Source organism: Chlamydotis macqueenii, chromosome 1 (assembly GCF_036417535.1).
Source record: "Chlamydotis macqueenii isolate bChlMac1 chromosome 1, bChlMac1.mat, whole genome shotgun sequence".
Lineage (NCBI taxonomy): Eukaryota > Metazoa > Chordata > Aves > Otidiformes > Otididae > Chlamydotis > Chlamydotis macqueenii.
This window is the reverse complement of record NC_141556.1, coordinates 141,899,695-141,917,999: the sequence shown is the minus strand read 5'-3', so window position 1 is coordinate 141,917,999 and position 18,305 is coordinate 141,899,695. Positions and strand designations below refer to the sequence as shown.

At 42.1% G+C, this 18,305-nt stretch overlaps 1 protein-coding gene across 2 annotated transcripts in view; it reads right to left on the bottom strand.

Annotated features, from left to right (window-relative positions):
* DHRSX (dehydrogenase/reductase X-linked) overlaps positions 1–18,305 on the bottom strand; it is a 168,498-nt gene that overhangs the window by 41,622 nt on the left and 108,571 nt on the right. For both annotated transcript variants that reach the window (XM_086768578.1, XM_086768586.1), the window contains one exon: positions 5,554–5,761. In XM_086768578.1, coding sequence (XP_086624704.1) covers positions 5,554–5,761 — 208 coding nt within the window. The remainder of the gene's footprint in view (positions 1–5,553; positions 5,762–18,305) is intronic.

Below are 18,305 nucleotides of genomic sequence, written 5' to 3'. Positions count from 1 at the left end.
GGAAATACACCAATCGTACTATGCTACTACTATAGATCAGTTGTGAAAAGGCACTGAAGGAACCAACTGGGAATTTAAAAAAAAAAAGGTTTTAATTCCAAAAAACGTTGACTCATCAAACCGTTCTGTTTTAAACAAATATCTTTCTAAAAAGAGAGGTAATTTGAAAGTGATGGAGATACCTTACTTCAAAAAGATGACTTAGAAATTAAGGGTTTGGCATTTCAGTTTGATCAACATTATACTTCAAAATATGAATGGCAATGTACTCATAAGGATAATTACAAGTAAATTAGAAATAAAATATTCTGAAATCATTGAAATAAATGGCTTTGGTCTGAAAAATGCATTCATATTTTCCAAAAGTAATTTGACATTTTAACTTTTCATTGCTATTCATGGACAATATTTTCAAAATCTCAGCAATGCTGATAGGACAAAATCCTCAGCTTTCTGCCCAAACTATATACAACTTCATTTACCAACAAAAATCACACACACACAAGAAGGGAAGATGAAGGGCAACACCCATCCAGGAACAGGAGGTCTCCAGGGACTTTCTAAACAGATCTTCCCATCAGTACGTGACATCTCCTGTTACAGCCCCTATGAACTGGCTGACAGAGATTAACTGGAGATGACTTGTCTCCTCCGCATCCTCCTAGGTCCTGAATAAAGCTCTTTACTGTATTTTACACCAGTTAGGATGCACATGTGGCAGCTGGGATTTTTGCAATTCCTTTCATTAAATCTTTATTGTCTCTGACATGATTCATGCACTACGGCTACAGGGAAAAAATATTATGTGGAGGTGCAAGCTTGGAGAGTTACAAAATACATCAGCTCCTTCTGCAGTTGGAGAGCAGAGGAAAGAGAGCAGAAAAAGTGTGACTAACTGTTCCTAAATATACAGCAAACGTGAATGAGAAAAGGAGCTGTGCCACTGTGGCTGGGGAGTTCATAGATCTGTGATTCACAGCATTACAGGGCCTATTTGGCATGCAAAAAGAGAAGATGATGAAAGAAATAGTTAGTCATGGAGAAAAAGCTAGACAGAACACACAAAGATGCTAACCTCTGGGAAAGCGAGCATGCTCAGGTGTGACCCACAGCCTGGGAAAGGGAATAAGGTCTTTTTTTCCTTTATTTTCCTAAAATTCCCTCTTACTTTGGTAGGTAGAGTACTTGAAGGAGTGCCCTCCATCCCAGTCTTGTAAGAGCACCACGAACTCCAGTGCACTGTTCAAGCCTATTTCAGCCTGAGAGGATGGCACAAGGTTCTTCAAGCTTTGGCCGAAATCAGATAGCCATACTCTCTCATGATCATACTTCTTTCTTCTCTCACTTATTTAAGCCAGGCAAAAGAGGAAAAAAGGACACCCAAGCTGCAGTGTTAAAGTGCACAGTGTGCTATCGTCGGCAGGCAATTGCTGAAATCACCACTGTTGAACCACTTGCAGATAGCGTTTCTGTTAAACTTTCACCTCCTTGAAAGCAGTCATGTTCGAAGTAGGGATGAAGGAGAATGGTTTGCCTTAGGGATCCCCTTGTCGACTCATGTGATTGCTGTTGAAAATGGTCTGGATCTAAAAGACCACAAAGGTGTTTGATGTTCTTCATATATCCTTCAGCAAAAGAACTGGGAGAACAGTCATTGCTCTTGTGTGTTTGCATTTTCAATAACACACATGAAACAAGCTGTGCCCTGCCAGTTTGGAACAAGCTCTGTCCTGCCTTGATGTACCCATGCTGTGTCTCTTTCACTGGTGCGTGTGGGAAGAGGATGGACAGGAAGGAGGAAAAATGACATACGTAGGGGAGACGTAGGACTGGGGATGTAGGGGGAAAAGACAAGAGGAAGAGAAATGGAGAGGAGGAAATGAATTGGTGAGCATAAATGAGACTTCCCCCCAAAAAAAACACCAAGAAAAAATGATAAGATAGGGAGGGAAGAGGCAATGGAGACAAAAAAGCTCAAAAAACACAGGTGAAGATGAAACTATGAACATAGCAATCAAGCAAACAGGAATGAAAGGAGAAATAACAAAGGAAGAAAAATAATTTAACATACAAGGAACATCAATAAAAAATTAAATTAACCCTCCTGCCAAAAAAAGAGCTGAAAAGAAAAACATGGGCTGAATCAGATTGGTAAGATGGCAGAAAACAAACCAGGAAAGAAGGAAATGTGGAAGACAGTAGCACAAGCTACATTTAATACCATTCATGGGATAGACCTTCCAACAATTATTTGTTATGCTGTTGCCCTGTGGTCACGGTGATATGGATGATGTCTGGCTTCAGAGTAGAACTCTAAGCAGCAAGTACAAGCAGTGGGAGCAATTACCACAACTGTGACTGCCAACCCAGAGACTCCTGAGTGAGAGAACAATCCCGTAGAAAAATCTGTGGTAAAGCAGAGAACTGAACCTCAGTTTATTGTCTCCTTTATGTCAAGACAGGCTTCTACATTTCCTTCTCTGCTGTGTTTGGTGGACAGGTCCCTCCTCCACCACTATCACTCACCTCCAATTTAGACACTAACCCAACTAAAATCAAGGAATAACGGGACAAGGGCAAGGTAAACAACTCAGTCTGCTGCCACCAGTAGTTTTACCAGCACAGACTATGCTCCCCTGTCTCCACTGTGAATAAATGACTCCAAATTGTTTTGCAGCCTTCCTGCAAGGTTAGGACTACCAGCTAATCTGGGAACAAACATTCAAGTTGTTAAATAAATTACGGCCAACTAGTGCAAATCAAAATAAGAAAAAAGCCAGCATGAATTTTTTAGAAAAATTTCCCATTCACACAAGCGGCAAAAATGAGGGACGGCATCACTGGGAAACCATGGCAATTCATGGAACACTATCACATCACAGTGCTCACCATGGGTGTCTTTACTGCATCCATTAAAGCTCCTAAACGCTGCTCTGAATCACAAGGCGTCTCTGAGGCCCCGTGGTGTGGGCAGTATCTGTGTATGGCACCCCACAACAGTCCTCCAGGATTGCTGAACCACCCGCTCATGCTGTAGGCACACACTTGAGCGCGCAGTGATCTCACTGTGCAATTAGCAGTGCCATGTATGAGATAACCAACTATTCACCCAAGTAGGGGGCTTAGCACTAGTTAGGCTGGAAAAAAAAGCCCCAGGAGTGTCTTCTCCTGCCTGAACCAAGAATAGGTTTGGAGCTGAGTCCACAGCCCCCTCTGAGTCCCACTGGTGGGCTCGTGTGCTGGGAACGTAGGCAGCACTGCTGCTCCTGAGGGTTTCAGAGATTCAGAGCATCCACATGGGAAAGAGCAGGCAAAATTAGTCAGTCTGTCATCCTTTACAGCTCTTGTTACACCAATAAAGTTGAAAAGTAAATGGCAGGGTTTGGTGCAAAAGCTGCATGAAAAATGCACTGGTATCTTATTGTTTTTTACATCAGATTGGTCCCGTTCATGCTCGACCATAACTTTCCCAATTGAAACATTTCTGGTTCCTTTAAAATATCAGTTAGCAATGATGAATCACAGGTAAGGATAATCCTAAATTAGAGGCACATACAAAGCTTTGCTATAACCAAGGAAACTACTGTTATCTAGAGACACAGAACAGCCACATTTAATTTTTCATTCTGCACTTTAGCCCAAAGAAATACTAATTACACTTCCCTTAGTCCCCTTGTGTGGTGCCATCCAGCACATGCCCATCAGAAACAATGAATACATACATCAAGTGAAGAGCAAGGGTAATTTCCTGTGGTTGTTTTACAAGCAAGAGATTAAACTGTGACTACCCTGCAGAGTTTAAACAATGTGCTTGTAATAAAACTGGTGCCATAGTATGTAATCAGAAGTCAAACAGAAAGTTTGATATGCTTAATGCAGCATTCATATGTAAAATGTCTGCAGTGGAAACAGCCCAGCCCTCTAATTTCAGTCTTTGTGCCAAAATGAAACCTCAGGCCAGGTGCCACTGAACATGTGCTGAAGTCCCTGTCAAAGGACGGAGACAGAATTTCTCCATGGAAATGATGCAAAACTCAGATTGGCTCTGTGCAGGCAGAAACGCTCTGGAGCCCATCAGAAGACAGGCTCTGTTTGTGCCTGTTAGTTAGCACGTAATTGCCACATGTGACTGCATGGGGAAATTTTGAAATGTATCTCAGTTATCTTGTCCGTTCCTTAATTAACTGAGGAACTCAACACAGTTCCTGTATGATACCAGAGACATTTATCACATCATTTGTTGTCTTGCTAACATTAGAAACACCCCACAGAGGTTCACCCATGGTTTTCCTGAATGAAAATAGTTGGACAGAACAAGGCCATGCATTTTAACCCATCTTACTGTGCTAAAACCCAGGGTGGCTGCGCGCTTGGATCTTGGTAAGGTCTCGGGGAGGCACAGCGGTCAGAGCTGCCAGGGAGGAAGGAGCAGGAGGCAGCGCGGGGGGCCAGGCAAAGCCTGAGGCAGCTGGGCAGGTGGGGTTGGCATCGGCCTGTGCCCATCTGAGGGCAGGATCAGGGCCTCTACATATGCATTCACAGAATCATACAATCATAGAATGGTTAGGATTGGAAGGGACCTTCAAAGGTCATCTAGTACAACCCCCCTGCAAGGAGCAGGGACATCCCCAACTAGATCAGGTTGCTCAGAGCCTCATCCAGCCTGGCCTTGAATGTTTCCAGGGATGGGGCATCCACCACCTCTCTGGGCAACCTGTTCCAGCATTCTACAACTCGCATTGTAAAAATTTTTTCCTAATATCCAATCTAAATCTACCTCCCTCTACTTTAAAACCATTACCCCTCCTCCTATCACAACAGGCCCTACTGAACAGCCTCTCCCCATCTTTCTTGTAGGCCCCCTTGAGGTACTGGAAGATTGTTATCGGGTCTCCCTGAAGCCTCCTCTTCTCCAGGCTGAACAGCCCCAACTCTCTCAGCCTGTCCTCATAAGAAAGGTGCTTCAGCCCTCTTATCATCTTTGTGGCCCTCCTCTGGACCTTCTCCAACTGGTCCATGTCCTTCTTATGTTGGGGGCTCCAGAACTGGACACAGTACTCCAGGTGGGGTCTCACCAGAGCAGAGTAGAGGGAGAGAATCGCCTCCCTCGACCTGCTGGCCATGCTCCTCTTGATGCAACCCAAGATGCGGTTGGCCTTCTGGGCCGCACTTGAGGGCAAAGTCTGTCAGCATTCGCCTGAGACATTTTAAAACATCCCAGTTATTGAGAGTCTCCCTGATGAGGCAGTGAAGAGTCCAGGCTCTGCATCGCAACCATCACCACAGTGTAAGCAGCAGAAAGGAAAGCAAGGCTTTCAAGGTTCAGAATAAAAGACTCAGTTGACAAGCTTATGAATTATTTGTATCTTTGACTGAAGGCTGCAAGCTTTGTTCAAGCCTGAAAGATATTAAGCAACTGCTTGAGAATCACCATTAATTAAACGAAAAAAGGCAACAAAAGACCCCCACACTCAGTATTCAGTAACAATTCTCTTGGAGTTTCATCTGCATACCCTTACTCCAGACCAGTGAATACCAAAAACAGATCAGTACCTGCTTTGTAAGTCGTCCAGGTGCAATTTGCCTACATAATGGGTGGCTGATGAGACAGTGATGATCCTAGCGTTGTGACTGTGCGTTCCTGATTGCTTCAGCGTATCCAAGAGGAGGTTAGTCAGCAGGAAGTGTCCCAAGTAGTTCAAGCCGAAGTGCTCCTCAAACCCATCCTCCGTCTTCCTTTCAGGGACCAGCATCACCCCAGCTGGAGGAGAAAGTACAGGTAAAACCTGTTGATTTATTTCAGAGAAGGAGCACGGATCTCCTGCTGCAGGGTGTAAACACAGCATTTAGAGCAATGAGTGATTGGTGATGGCACGTGAAGTGTAAAGCTGACACTGAGTGATTCCTGCTGAGGAAAATGTTAAAACCCCCACTTCAGCTCCTTTATCCAGAAAACAGGTAGACTGACTCTCCATTCCTAGGTCCCTCCCTGCAAGACTGTGAGGATAAATGAGCTCATTTGTGAAAAGTGTTTTGAAGACATTAAAAGTTGAGTTAACCCATTGCTGTTGTGCCAGAATTCAATGCTGCAGATCCACAACACTAATTAATCCATCTACAATAAGTGGGAGCTGGGCAATCCCAACAACATTCCCTCCATCAAAGAGCTCAGGGCATGGCAGACAAGACCAGGCTAAGCAGCAGATTTGCTCTCCCAGACGGCGTTCTGCTGAGTCCTGGCTGGAGTTTAAAGATCTGTTGAGTCTTAGTTTGAAATCTGCAACTTCTATCTCACTGGTGTGGGTGAGAAAAGATGGAGTAAATTTACCCAATATATCTTAATTACAATGCTTACAAGCAGCTGCATATTGAAATGATTTTTTGAATGCTTATTTTGGCAAATTTTTTTGCATATATTGCTACAAACCACAATTTTCAAACTCAGTGCCTAAAATAAGTATTCACATCCCTAACACACAATGTTGATTTCAGCATCTTGCAGAATCCTGAGCTCATACATCAGCTGTACCATGTACTGAAACTGTGTGGGGGACAGCTATCCAGCCCAATTAATATGTGGACTTAAATGTTATAAATTATTCTTATTTTATTAAAATTTAATTACAACACAAGAGGACCTGACCTTTGTAATTTAAATGTAGATGGACATGGCTCACGCAGAATAACGGTGCAGGCCATTTGTTTTCTCTTACAGACAATGTCACTTGACATATGAATATGCTGCAGCAGAAAGCCCACCTGTGCTCACAGACGTGAGAGTATCGGCTTCCTCCTTGTGCTACTTCATGTGTCCCTGAAAAACCCTTTAATATCCCATTTCTTGACGTCAGACTGATGATGACATGTTAAATTATCATTTTAAATTGCACATGTGGTGCATCTGCACCACTTCTTTGTGGGGTCCCACCACCTCTCAGTCCTGCTTTGTTAATGCCACTTGGGCTGAAGAGGAGACATTTTCAGGATCTTTTTAGCATGGCCAACACCCATCATTATTTACCTATTAGCTGCTTATTGCGTAATGGGCCTCCATGACGAAGAAATAGCTGGCCACCTGTGAGAGCACAGCCCAGAGTGAAACAGGGGCATTGTGCAGCCATTTTAGTGCCAGCCTCTACTTTCTGTAGACACTCTGGTTTTATACAGGTAGGAAAGAGAAAGCAGGAGGGAGGTGGGAAAAGAGCTATGGTGAAAGGACATAAACAAAGAGTGTAAAACACAGTAGATGATGGAAAAGAAAATGAAGGTGAGGAAGGAGAGAAGGACATCTGGAGATGCAGCGTAAGGGGAAGTAATAAAAGAAGAAGACAGAGCAAACAAAAGGTTTGGGTGTAACACAGCATACCCGCATCTGGAGTCCTTAAGACTGAACACGAGCGATGCTGGGTGATGAAAGAAACACAACACAAATTACATGATGGGGCTCTACAAAAGCTCTGATTGGCATCTCTCTTTGTCATTACAGCCACTTTCCCAGATCCCTCAGAATGACAGGAAAACCCAGCTGCCGGGTGTGGTTTCTCTGCATGTCAAATCTCAATTTTAATAACGGAAAGGCACAAATTAGAGGGTATCTGGTCAGGTGTCCCATTGTATTCTCTTTCCTCAGCAGCACTTACTCTGATGCATGGTGCAACTGCTCACATAGTCGGAAACGGAGTTCCATTTCCTCCGTAATCTGCATTGTGGCACATAATGACATCTGGAAGAGTGGCTGGGACTGAGTACTGGTGTGAAGGTTATGGATGGACAGAAATGGGAGACAAGTCCTGCTGTGACTTTTTCTTGTTTTCCGGGAAGAAAGAAAGCGTTGGAAGGGCAATAAACCCCAAGTTCCCAGACCAAGTCTCCGCCTGCTACTGTGCGAGTTTTAGCAGAGACAGGGCTTAGCACGAGCTCTTGGAGAGCAGATGGGAACAGCACCACACATCTAAGCATCTGGGCTGGTCCAAGGAAATTATTCGCATCGCTCTGAGGGCCATCCTGCCCTCCAAAACTCTGACACTTGGAAAAGGCAGGAGAAAGCAGTTTGCCAGAGGTCTATTTGCAGCGACACTGGTAAAATGCAAGCCCAAGGGAAGGCGGCCAACATAAAACAGCCCTGGCACAGCAAAGCTGATGTGAACCGCAAATCTTGCTTCTGCATCTGTCGGGGCTGCTGCAGGGCTCTCTATAGGCACCTCCATGCACACACACACTTCTGCTGGCCAAGGCAGATGGAGGGATGAAGGAATTTGTCTGGAGGGAAGAGATGTGCGGTAGACGGCTGCTACAGCCATTCAGCTTTGTATCATGACCAGCAGGCAAACACGGGGAGGCTGTCACGGCTCACATCAGCCCCGAGGATGCCTGTACTGTATCAGCTGTCCCTTTGACCTCTGGAGAGGCATGGGATCTCAAGAACACACAGAGGCTTTGTCCTCCACCCCAATTAGTCTCCATCACCTGTGCTGCATGTCCTGGAAACAAAAAACAGATCTGAGCTCAGCTTGGGACATAGAAAAAAATTTCACTCATGCAAAGCACAACTGTTAAGATACACATTCCCAAAAATTATTTTGCTTATTCTTCAGGAGCTTCCTCTGAGCAGAAACTGTGGCCAAATCCATGAGCAGGCACAATCACCTCTGCTGACATTTGTTGCTACTGCAATTCCCTTTTGTCTTCAAGAGCTGATCAAATAATATTAATCCAAAATACCTTTGAAAAACCTTTTTTTTTTAAAGGCCCTCATCTTTGAGGTGGCTCATATCAAAGCTATCAAAAAATCTTGCCTGCAATTTAAGGGCAGTTTGTCTTATTTGAGGAGAAGCCATTTCAATCCACTGAGAGTGAGCATGCAAAGGAACATCCAACAGGCAACTGAACCTGGCTGCTTCTCTGACAAAAGCAAAAATCTTGTTAAGTGTAGCAGCAAGCTCTCTTTTTTAAATTATTAACTACCTAACATTCAGTAGATACTAAAAGTGGCATGCTATTGATTTTCTTTTGTCCAGAAGCATCACCAGCTTTACTTAAGGGCTCCAAATGGTAACTGAAAGAATGAAAGCTGCTTCTGTTTTTAATTCTTTCAATTAATCCAATACTATCTGAAACAATAAAAAATGCCTAAATCTTACCTCTTCACTGTAAAGTAAGAACTAATTTGCTTATGCTTCTGGTACAGAACCCATACAACCCAGTATCATTTTGATTTTAATTATGAACAGTCAGTCTCCTCAGTTTTTTGGAGCGCATGTGAAACTTGAAGTGGCAGCACACAGACCATTAATGTCAAACATCTCAGTTCTTATACAACTTTCTTGTATGTTTTCCCCTCTGATTTAGCTGCATTGTTTCCAGAAGATTTATTTTTTAAAAAGTCACTGATATGAGTGCGGCATTAGAAAACGAATTAATATGTAAGCTGAACATGAGCTTTTACTTTGTAATTGATTAGCTATTATTGAAATACTCAGGTAAAAGACCGAGAGTATGCATGCAGAAAATTGCCTAAATGACACATTCATGTGAGGTTTTGCAAGAGTAGAAATAAATTAGAATAAGAATAAAATATTTTGTAGCATAACTCTGCTGAACAACTGTTCTTACAGATACAGATAAAAATACATTCCAATGTGCCACAGTTATGCATTTATTGTAATATATTCAAATTATACACATTTTAATTCACTTTAATGAATTAAAAAAAATTCTATCCTTGCTTACTTTTATGACTAGGCAATAGTCGTATTTTTCTCACAAAGAATGAATATAGCTCAAGAGAACTGTCTTTGTAAACAGGCATTTCTCATGATTGTCTATAAAAGTTTCTAATGAAACTCTTGGTTTGGGATCCATCAATGATTTTGTCTTATATGACTTTAAGAGCGTAATGGATTGGATCTTACACCGCGTACAGCATAATCAAAAAGTTTATGACAGTTGTAAATATTACAGACCAGGCATACCATATTTTTACTGGATTATATAGGAGAATTTGTACCATGCCTGCCTGTACTGCAGATGATGGTAAACATTGCTGTAATTCCTCTACCTCCCACTGCAAAGACATCCTTCAGCTCCATTATAAAATAAGTTTTAAGAGCTTTAAAAATACAAGTATTTCACTCACCTAGATTTATTTACAGTGAGCTACCTGGACGTTTCTAAAGGTATTTCTCCCAAACTCACTACAAAAGAAAGATTTACAACCTCTTTTTCACATGCAGAACAAAATGCCTTCCTTCCCGGTCAGGCCCAGGGAAGAAGGTTTGGAGGCAGTGCCCCCACATGCAAGTGCTTTTATCCCCACCAAATGCAAGGTTCGGCAGGCAAGGCAAGAGGTCAGCCGCATACACTTACATGTAGCACCTTCACCGCAGGAGGTGAACCTATACCGTCACATCCACCCAATTCTTGCTGTTTACAAGGAAGAGATACATACTGTACCAGAAAAGTTCCCAAGGGGAAAAAATCAATGGAGGTGGAAACTCCAAGTAAAAGCACAAAGCCTTTTCTCCATAGGGGCTCTGTACTGCTGTAGCTGATTCTTTTAGCAGCATTTTCCATGAGCGCAGCCATACGAAGTGACCAAACAGAGTGTTATAACTGCTCTGCTCTGCACATCCATACACCAAAAGATCTATGGGTGCATCTATCTCTCTATAGAATAGTACAGCACACTTCTCTCCTGAACAAACACCTCCATAGCCATAGAGCAGCGTCCCCTGACTAGGCTACCTATAGGAGATGGCTCCTTCCACCTCGTTCAGTTGGGCTATGCTGTCCCAGAGTACACCCATCCCGTGGACCTCTCCTGGCTAGTGAGCAATGAGAAGGTGAAATGCCTTATTAGAAGAATTGCCCCCAGAAGTGCCTTCTGGAGACACAACTGTGCTTACATAAGTGTTTTTTACAGGCAGGCTTCGTCTGGGCTGCAGAGAGGTGGATTTACGGCACTGCTGCGACGCAGCGCTTGCTAAGCTACATCCGTAACCCAGAGCCCAGCGCCACTGGTACGCTGCACATCTACTGCTATCCCAGAAGAGCATTCTGAGTCTAGACAGGGCCACACACAGAAGGCAGATTAACAGTATATGAAAGCTGAAAAGGCAACAATCCAAACAGTTAAGAAGAAAACCACGAAAACACAAATGAAGTGTTAGTACAGCTCTCCAAAGCTACGGTTCTATTCCTTGTCTCCCCAGAAGGAGTTCTGATTCTTGCACTTCTTAAAATCTTCAGGAGCTCTTTATATAGGTATACGCAGTTTTCTAAAGCAAACTGGGAGGAAACTGAAGCAAAACAAGGAATTTTACCCCATGGCATAACAATGACATAACCTAGATGACACCTAGAGCCCACACCAATGCATTTGACCCTTCAGGAGATGCAAGGACATCTGCTGTCAGCCCGTCTGGCATCAGTGGCAGGACAGTGTCCTGTGTAGGGTCCTTTCCTGAAGGGGACCAGCCAGTGGGAAAATGGCTTTGATAAAGAGCAAGCAGGACAGCACTGGGACCTAGCCTCATGCTGCAGAGGAGAGCTGTCTCCAGCAGGTTTGATCTCTCTTGTATCTTCCCAGAACAGCTGCTCCACAGGAGTCTGCCTGAGCCTCCACTCCAGCACAGAGCAAGTTCCCACTAGCTCCCGCCTCTTGTTCCCTTGCAAGGGGCTCTGCACTGCCTGTTCCCATTTCGGCACGCTGGCTTCATGACAACTTCCCCAACTCCCTGTGCTGGCCAAAATGCAAGGCCCTGCAGAAGCCAAGGATGGTGTGTCGCTTCTCAGCCAAAGCTCTGGGCTGTGTTCCCCTCCCTCCCTTACCCCTAGAATCCAGTGACTCGACGCTGATCTTATCAAGGAACAGCATGTGCGCAGGAGGGAGGGGAGAGGCTCAGCCCCAGACGTGCATATCAGCTTAATCTGCCTCTCTGCTTCCCTGAAAACGGTAAGTTCGTTCTCCCTAATTTTCTTACCCAGCCACGTTAGCTCCTTTGAGCCTGAATCCCATAGATCCTGCAGGCATCTGCCAGTCCCACGCCTGGCTCATCTTTCCGTTGCTCCTGAGGCTGGTTTTCTTACGGAGCCACGACCTGGGACTTTGAAGCTCCCAGCAACTTCCCCATCCCCTCTTCAGCATCAACCAGTTGTGGCACAGAGGTAGATGAGAATTAATTTCCATAAGCTACACCAAAGTCGGTGGCCAAACAGAAGAAAGGTTCCAGTCATGTCCCCACTGAGGGGGATAATTCTCATCTCTGTTAGATGTCAGTAAACTCTCAAAAAAGAGATCAGTCATGAACTCCCTCACTGCAAGAAAAGGTTCAGTCAGTTTGTGCACAACAGAGACTTTAGTCCTCGAGACAAGGATTCAATCCTCGTGAATTATGTGGTGTCTAAGCACTTGCAAGCTCTGACTGAGACCTCTCCCACAGTTCAGACATACGTAATGGCTCTCTTCATCCTCACTACCCACCCCACATCCCTCTCCTCATACTTGCTCTTATGAATTTCCTGCTATTGAACAAGAATATATGCTATATTCATAGTTTAATTCTGTTTAAAAGTCTTTCAATCAGCAAACTCAAATGTATTGCCATCAAGTTTTCCCCCATCCTAATGGTTCCCACCGAACAGCTCTGACAGTCCCCCTATCAACTCTTCACTCCATCTTCTGCTGTCTCTCTCATAACCTCCCAGCCTAAACTGCCTCTCTTCTATTTCAATTCTCCACACCCAGGCTTCTCGTATAGGTCTGCCTCTCTTGGAAGTTATGGTCTTGTCCCATCTGCATTCAAACCAGGCTTCTTCCTCTTCCATGCTACAGGTTTTGTCATTATGCCTAAAAATGCAAGAACCAGCATTTCCCAAGAGATGTGGTCACTAGCCAACTGAGGTCACCAGCTACATCAGCTCACCAGCCGTATCTGGCAAGACATTTAGGTACTTAGAGTGCTGAAATCACATCCCAGCTCCACAGCCATGTTCCAACTGTCTATCAGGGTAAAGCCCAGACACTCATCACCTCCCATCCACCTCTCCCCACTCCATAGTCTGCTTTTCATGGGACAGAAACTTGTCACGGAGATCATGGAGGACCTAGGCCCCCAGTCTGGATAGTGGAGAGACTGGGATGAGGAACCTGAAGTGAGCCACAGTGCCCGTCTCCAGCCCAGCTCAGAGGCAGCCACAGGGAGTAGACAGGACGCTGGTGCCCACCCTCAGTGCTGGTGCATTGGCCTGCACGCAGTACTTCCCATCGCGGCTCAGGGTTGTGATCCAAGCAGAAAGACCTGCTCAGTCTAGACTCAGGATTTTGCAAAAGCAAAATCTTTAGCGATTAAAATGTAAAAGATTGTTTTCAAACTGCAGTGCTCAACAGGGTTCTGACTCGGCCCATCACAGGAATATTCCATTTGTGGCGAAAGGTGCAGACACGACTGACACAAAAGCAGCATCTTGCCTGCATTCAAGTCCCCATTCTAAACTGTGATAATGCCAGAGCCTTTCTAAAGTAAGTTGCCACCATTTTTTTACATTTAAAAAACCCTAAGATGTTTTTCTTATCATTGTTGCAAACAGTTAAACTCTTTTATCTGGCATTACAAAAAATAAAAATAAACTAGCCTAAGGCAAATACTTGGCATGGAAACTCTTAGCTCAAACATTAAAAGTTTTGCAAACTAGGAAGGAACTGAAAATTGAGTAATGTCTACTACTAGTGCTCCCAGACCCACCTATAACGTCTACAAGGGAGAAATGGACTGTATTAGCTGTGCCAAAGAAGATAAAGCAATGCATATTTCCAGCAAAGACATGCTCTTAGTTTATCAGTAGGTTAAATAAAAAATAAAGAAAAAAAAGCAGACAATCCATATTCAAGGACTGTGAGAGTAACAACCAAATCTTGGTAGTTTCAGCACAAAACTGAACAGGCTGCAATACCCCTTTAAGAACAGATTCACTCTGTCGACAGAAAGCACAGGCTAATTCCCTGGAAAATGCATCAGTTAAAAAAAAAAAGAAAATATGCTGCACAACTGAGGTTTTGTTTTCACACTAAAATAAATCAGAGCATTCACAATTGGGTCTAGCTGGAAAAACAAACAAACAAGCAAACAATTTTGTTTCCTGAAAATATGCTCAGTAAGTGTTTGGTTATTTGAGTTGGCACAAGGGTGAGTTATCCCACTCATAATCAGAAAATAGGGAAGTCAGTCACAGCTTTCTAATTCAATAGGAAGTTCTCTTAGAAGTAAAATATCTTGGTTTGCAATTTGTATAAAAAACATTTTTACCTAAAAGCTATGAAAGGATTAAGAATAAAACATGGTGCACTCCTGCCTCCCAGAAAAGCCAGTGGCAAATGTTCCACACACTTAAGTAGAACCAGTTGGGTTTCCTAATCCATCAATAGCTGAATTTTTTATCTGTCCTTCATTGATAAAACATTCACATTTAGGACATAAAAGCAAGTGGGTCAAGAACCTGCAGCATGTGGAGCCTGAGATATTTCCCTTTTTACAAAGTGTTTCATACCACAGACACAGAAAAAAGCTTTGGAAATAATTAGAAAGACAAAGATAGTATCAAACAAAAGGCAGGATTTTCATGAATGAAATCCTTCCAGTTTGAAAGTCAGAAGTAGCCTGAAGTTACTCTTTTAACTTATTAGTTCTTCTAATCAAAAATAAACCTTTTGTAAGAAATCTGATGTCTTTATATAGGATACATATCGTTCTGGCAGACAACAATGCTATTCAAGTATAATAAATGCTCTAGCTGATGACTGCTGCTAAAAATCTGGGCACTAGGTAACTGTTGGCATTGCACAGCCCTCGGTTGCTCCGAACAAGCTGGGTTGGATGCCATCAGCAGTATCATGGTGCTCTGACATGCGTGCCCAGACAAGTTACTTCCAGTACCCAAGACACCTAATACCTGTACAGAGCGGTGCGTGATCAGCCAGCCTCCCCACACTTTCCAGTCACCTCTCTTAAAAAGACAATCTCTTCTGAAAAATCTAGTAAATGGCATCTGTCATGCACTGAGCTTCTTCAAAAAATATGGCTCTGAGAGTATCTTCTCATTTTAGAACACATTAATGCTGCATGTTAGCTTCCATAGGAATCTTCTAGTTTTGCTCCTCATCCACGGAATACCCATTTTAAGCCAATCTTCCCACTACCTCAGATTACCTTTTCCAGCTCTAAATATCTTCCAAAGGCCCAGTTCTCCCATGATGTCTAGTATCTACCATCCATTACATATAGGTAAAGGGTCACTTGCCCTTCTCCTTGTTCTCCTCTTTTTTTCTCCTTGTCCAGCTCAGCTTTGCTTACGTATTGCTCTAATTTGTCTTCAAGGAAGGATAAAGATGAAACACAATGCTGTAATCAAGACACTAGAAAGAGATTCATCACATATCAGATCCTGAGTTCACCACAGCCTTCCTGTGTGGCTGGAGGAGAAGCATTATTTTTTATGAAATCCAAGCTCCACTGGAGTCAACAGCAACCTTTCTCACTAACTTTCCCTCAAGGCTTTCTCCAGTGAATTTCCACTTCTCTGGGACTTCTCTCCTTTTCATCTGTGTAGCCTGCAGCTGCTACAGAGAGGGGAGCTGGCTCTTACCTAATCCAGTGGGACAAGATCTTTTCGTACATCCAACTGTGATAATGTAAGTAACCATTGTTAAATCTAACTAATCAATAATACTTGTGAATAGGTAGGTGCCTATAAAATTGTTTGTATTTGATATATCCACTTGTTCCAACCCCTCAAATATCACATTTCTTCTGATGATCTGATCCTGCAAATACTCAAATACAAAAATAATTTAATAAGTGATCAATCATGACAGCATCCATGGGAGTACTCAAATGGCTCCTTGTAAAGGATTATGGCTGGACTGCACATGGCCAAGCCGTGTGTAGGTAACACAAAGAAATAGATGTATTTCACCTACTGACCTACTGATACAGCTTTTATTGTGTCTTAGGAACTCTAAGAGGGAAGCTTATAGAGACTTATTCATTCTATCAAGAGACGGAAGTGTCTCAGATCCGCCACGAAGCATGAAATATGAACGTCTGAATTAGCCAGCAGTTCAGAAATATTGATTTTAAATTGGCTTAGAGAGGGGTTCAACCTCAAATATATTAACTTTAATCTGTCTACAACAGGCTAATAATATCCTGGAATCTCTAAGTTCTTTTTTTGTGTGTGTTTGTGTGCATGCCAAGCTAAATGTTCTCCTAATTTTCTCCTCCTTCTTTCCTAATCTAGAGCCAAAATAACAAAACACTCAACAAACTGCAACAGAGAAGGAACCTGGTATTTCATTGTTATTGAGTTAGACTGTGCATGTTTAGTATCCTTAGATATTCTGTTATTCACTAAAGATGTTGTGATTTTGGTTTTAGCTCTCTCAGGTTTAAGATCATTAAGTACTGCAAACAATGTATAAGTTAAAAACATTAACTACCAGGTGCTGAGAAGCATTTCCAGCACACAGAGAAAAAGACTGACTTCCAAGTTAGAAAAAAAACTCTCTGGCATGAAACAGTGACTACTGCTCATGGAATTTTATGATATCTTCTACTATCTGTCCCTTTTAGCCATAGGAAGATAGCAGACTTTCTAACGTGTCTTAACAGCAATACCATTTTTATGAATGTATTAAATAATTATGCTACTGTACATGCTGTAATTTGCTAAATGCTTTTCAACTGCACAAAGTTGAAAAAAAAGTTGAAACAGTTCTTTCCAAAAAAAAAAAAAAAAAAACAAAACACCAAAATTGGCACCCAATTGCCAATCAGTGGACTAGAAGACATATTCTTCTGACCTTCTGTCAGATCAAGTTTTCTAAACTGCTTGTACTGCATCTGTCTTTCTGTAGCTCACAGTTGAGCTATTTAGCTTACTTTTTTTTTTTCACAGAACACGAATTTATTTTCTGTGTCGTAGCATTTTTCTCTTTTTAGCCCTAGTACATTATATTTTTTTAAAAAAGTTTATGTAATACTCCATTTGCATCTTTAATATGTTCTGTTTATTTTAAAAACCAAGAGCTGAGCATGCATATTACCAATGCAGAAGTCACAGTAAAGGGAGAACAGGCCTTTATTTGTCAGCTGAAACAATGTGTGCATTCAACCAATTTTTTCCTTTTAAATTAGAAATCAGAAAGTTAAATGTATACGCTAAAATCAGCTATAACAAAAAGAGAGGAGGTGACCCTAGTGCACTAATCTCCATTTTGAACACCCTAAATGTTCACGTAAGACTTCTTACAGTGCCTGAATTGCCTTACTGAAATTTTTGTGAGACCTGGGTGTCTAGCTCTAGGAGAATACTTTGAAACTCAAGATTTTAATATTAATTTCTTTTCCAACTAGATCCTTGAGCTAGGCAAGTGATGGAGAGCAAGTGATGGAAATACATTTTTTTAAAAAATCAGCAGTGATTTAGAAAGCTGCTGAATTTCATAATGATCTTAGGTCAGACATGTAGTATTGATTATTTACCTAGCACAGTAATTCATGCCAAATCACCTGCCTCTAATACTAATTCAATGTTAATTTTATAGTTTGCATTATTGTATAATGTTAGAACTTTCCTCAACTAATCTTGAAATGTTTGGCTTTTTGATAGGTTCACACAAGCCCACAAAAAAAAAATCATATATTTTTACATACATACAGGATACATATTCATGGGGATATGATGTGGAAAGATGTAATGTATAGACATGATTCTATCAATCATTTTTAAAGATTTTAATTTAAAACAATTAAATAATACTAATACAGTGTGTAAAAAATTGCAAAGTAACAGTCCATGGCATTAAATGTAACAAAAGGGTATAGTCTTCGATAACAAAATGCTTGGTCCTATGAAGACAGAGAAAAAAATTCTTACTAGGTTGCTGATGGCCTGATTCAGAAGTCATTGGACCCATACAAAGTCTGATTTTGAAAACCTAATGGAGACTTTCCATTAGTCCCCACAGCCTTTGGGTCACACTCTTAAAAGCATATGACTGCCTACAAATGCATTGTGCAGATGCCTGGCCAACAGACTCTTCCCCATATGCTAAAAAATAAAAATGGTCTCTTCATATTGAGAATGCTAGAGATTCAAGATCTGTAAGAAATAAGAAAGTATTTGGTGATACTAAGAAACCTACTCTTCTAGATGCACACGCTGAGACATAAGAAAATCAATCATGTCATTATGAGATGTCCTGCAAGACATCTAATGGTCACACAAAATGCCTTCCTATTGATGAGTTT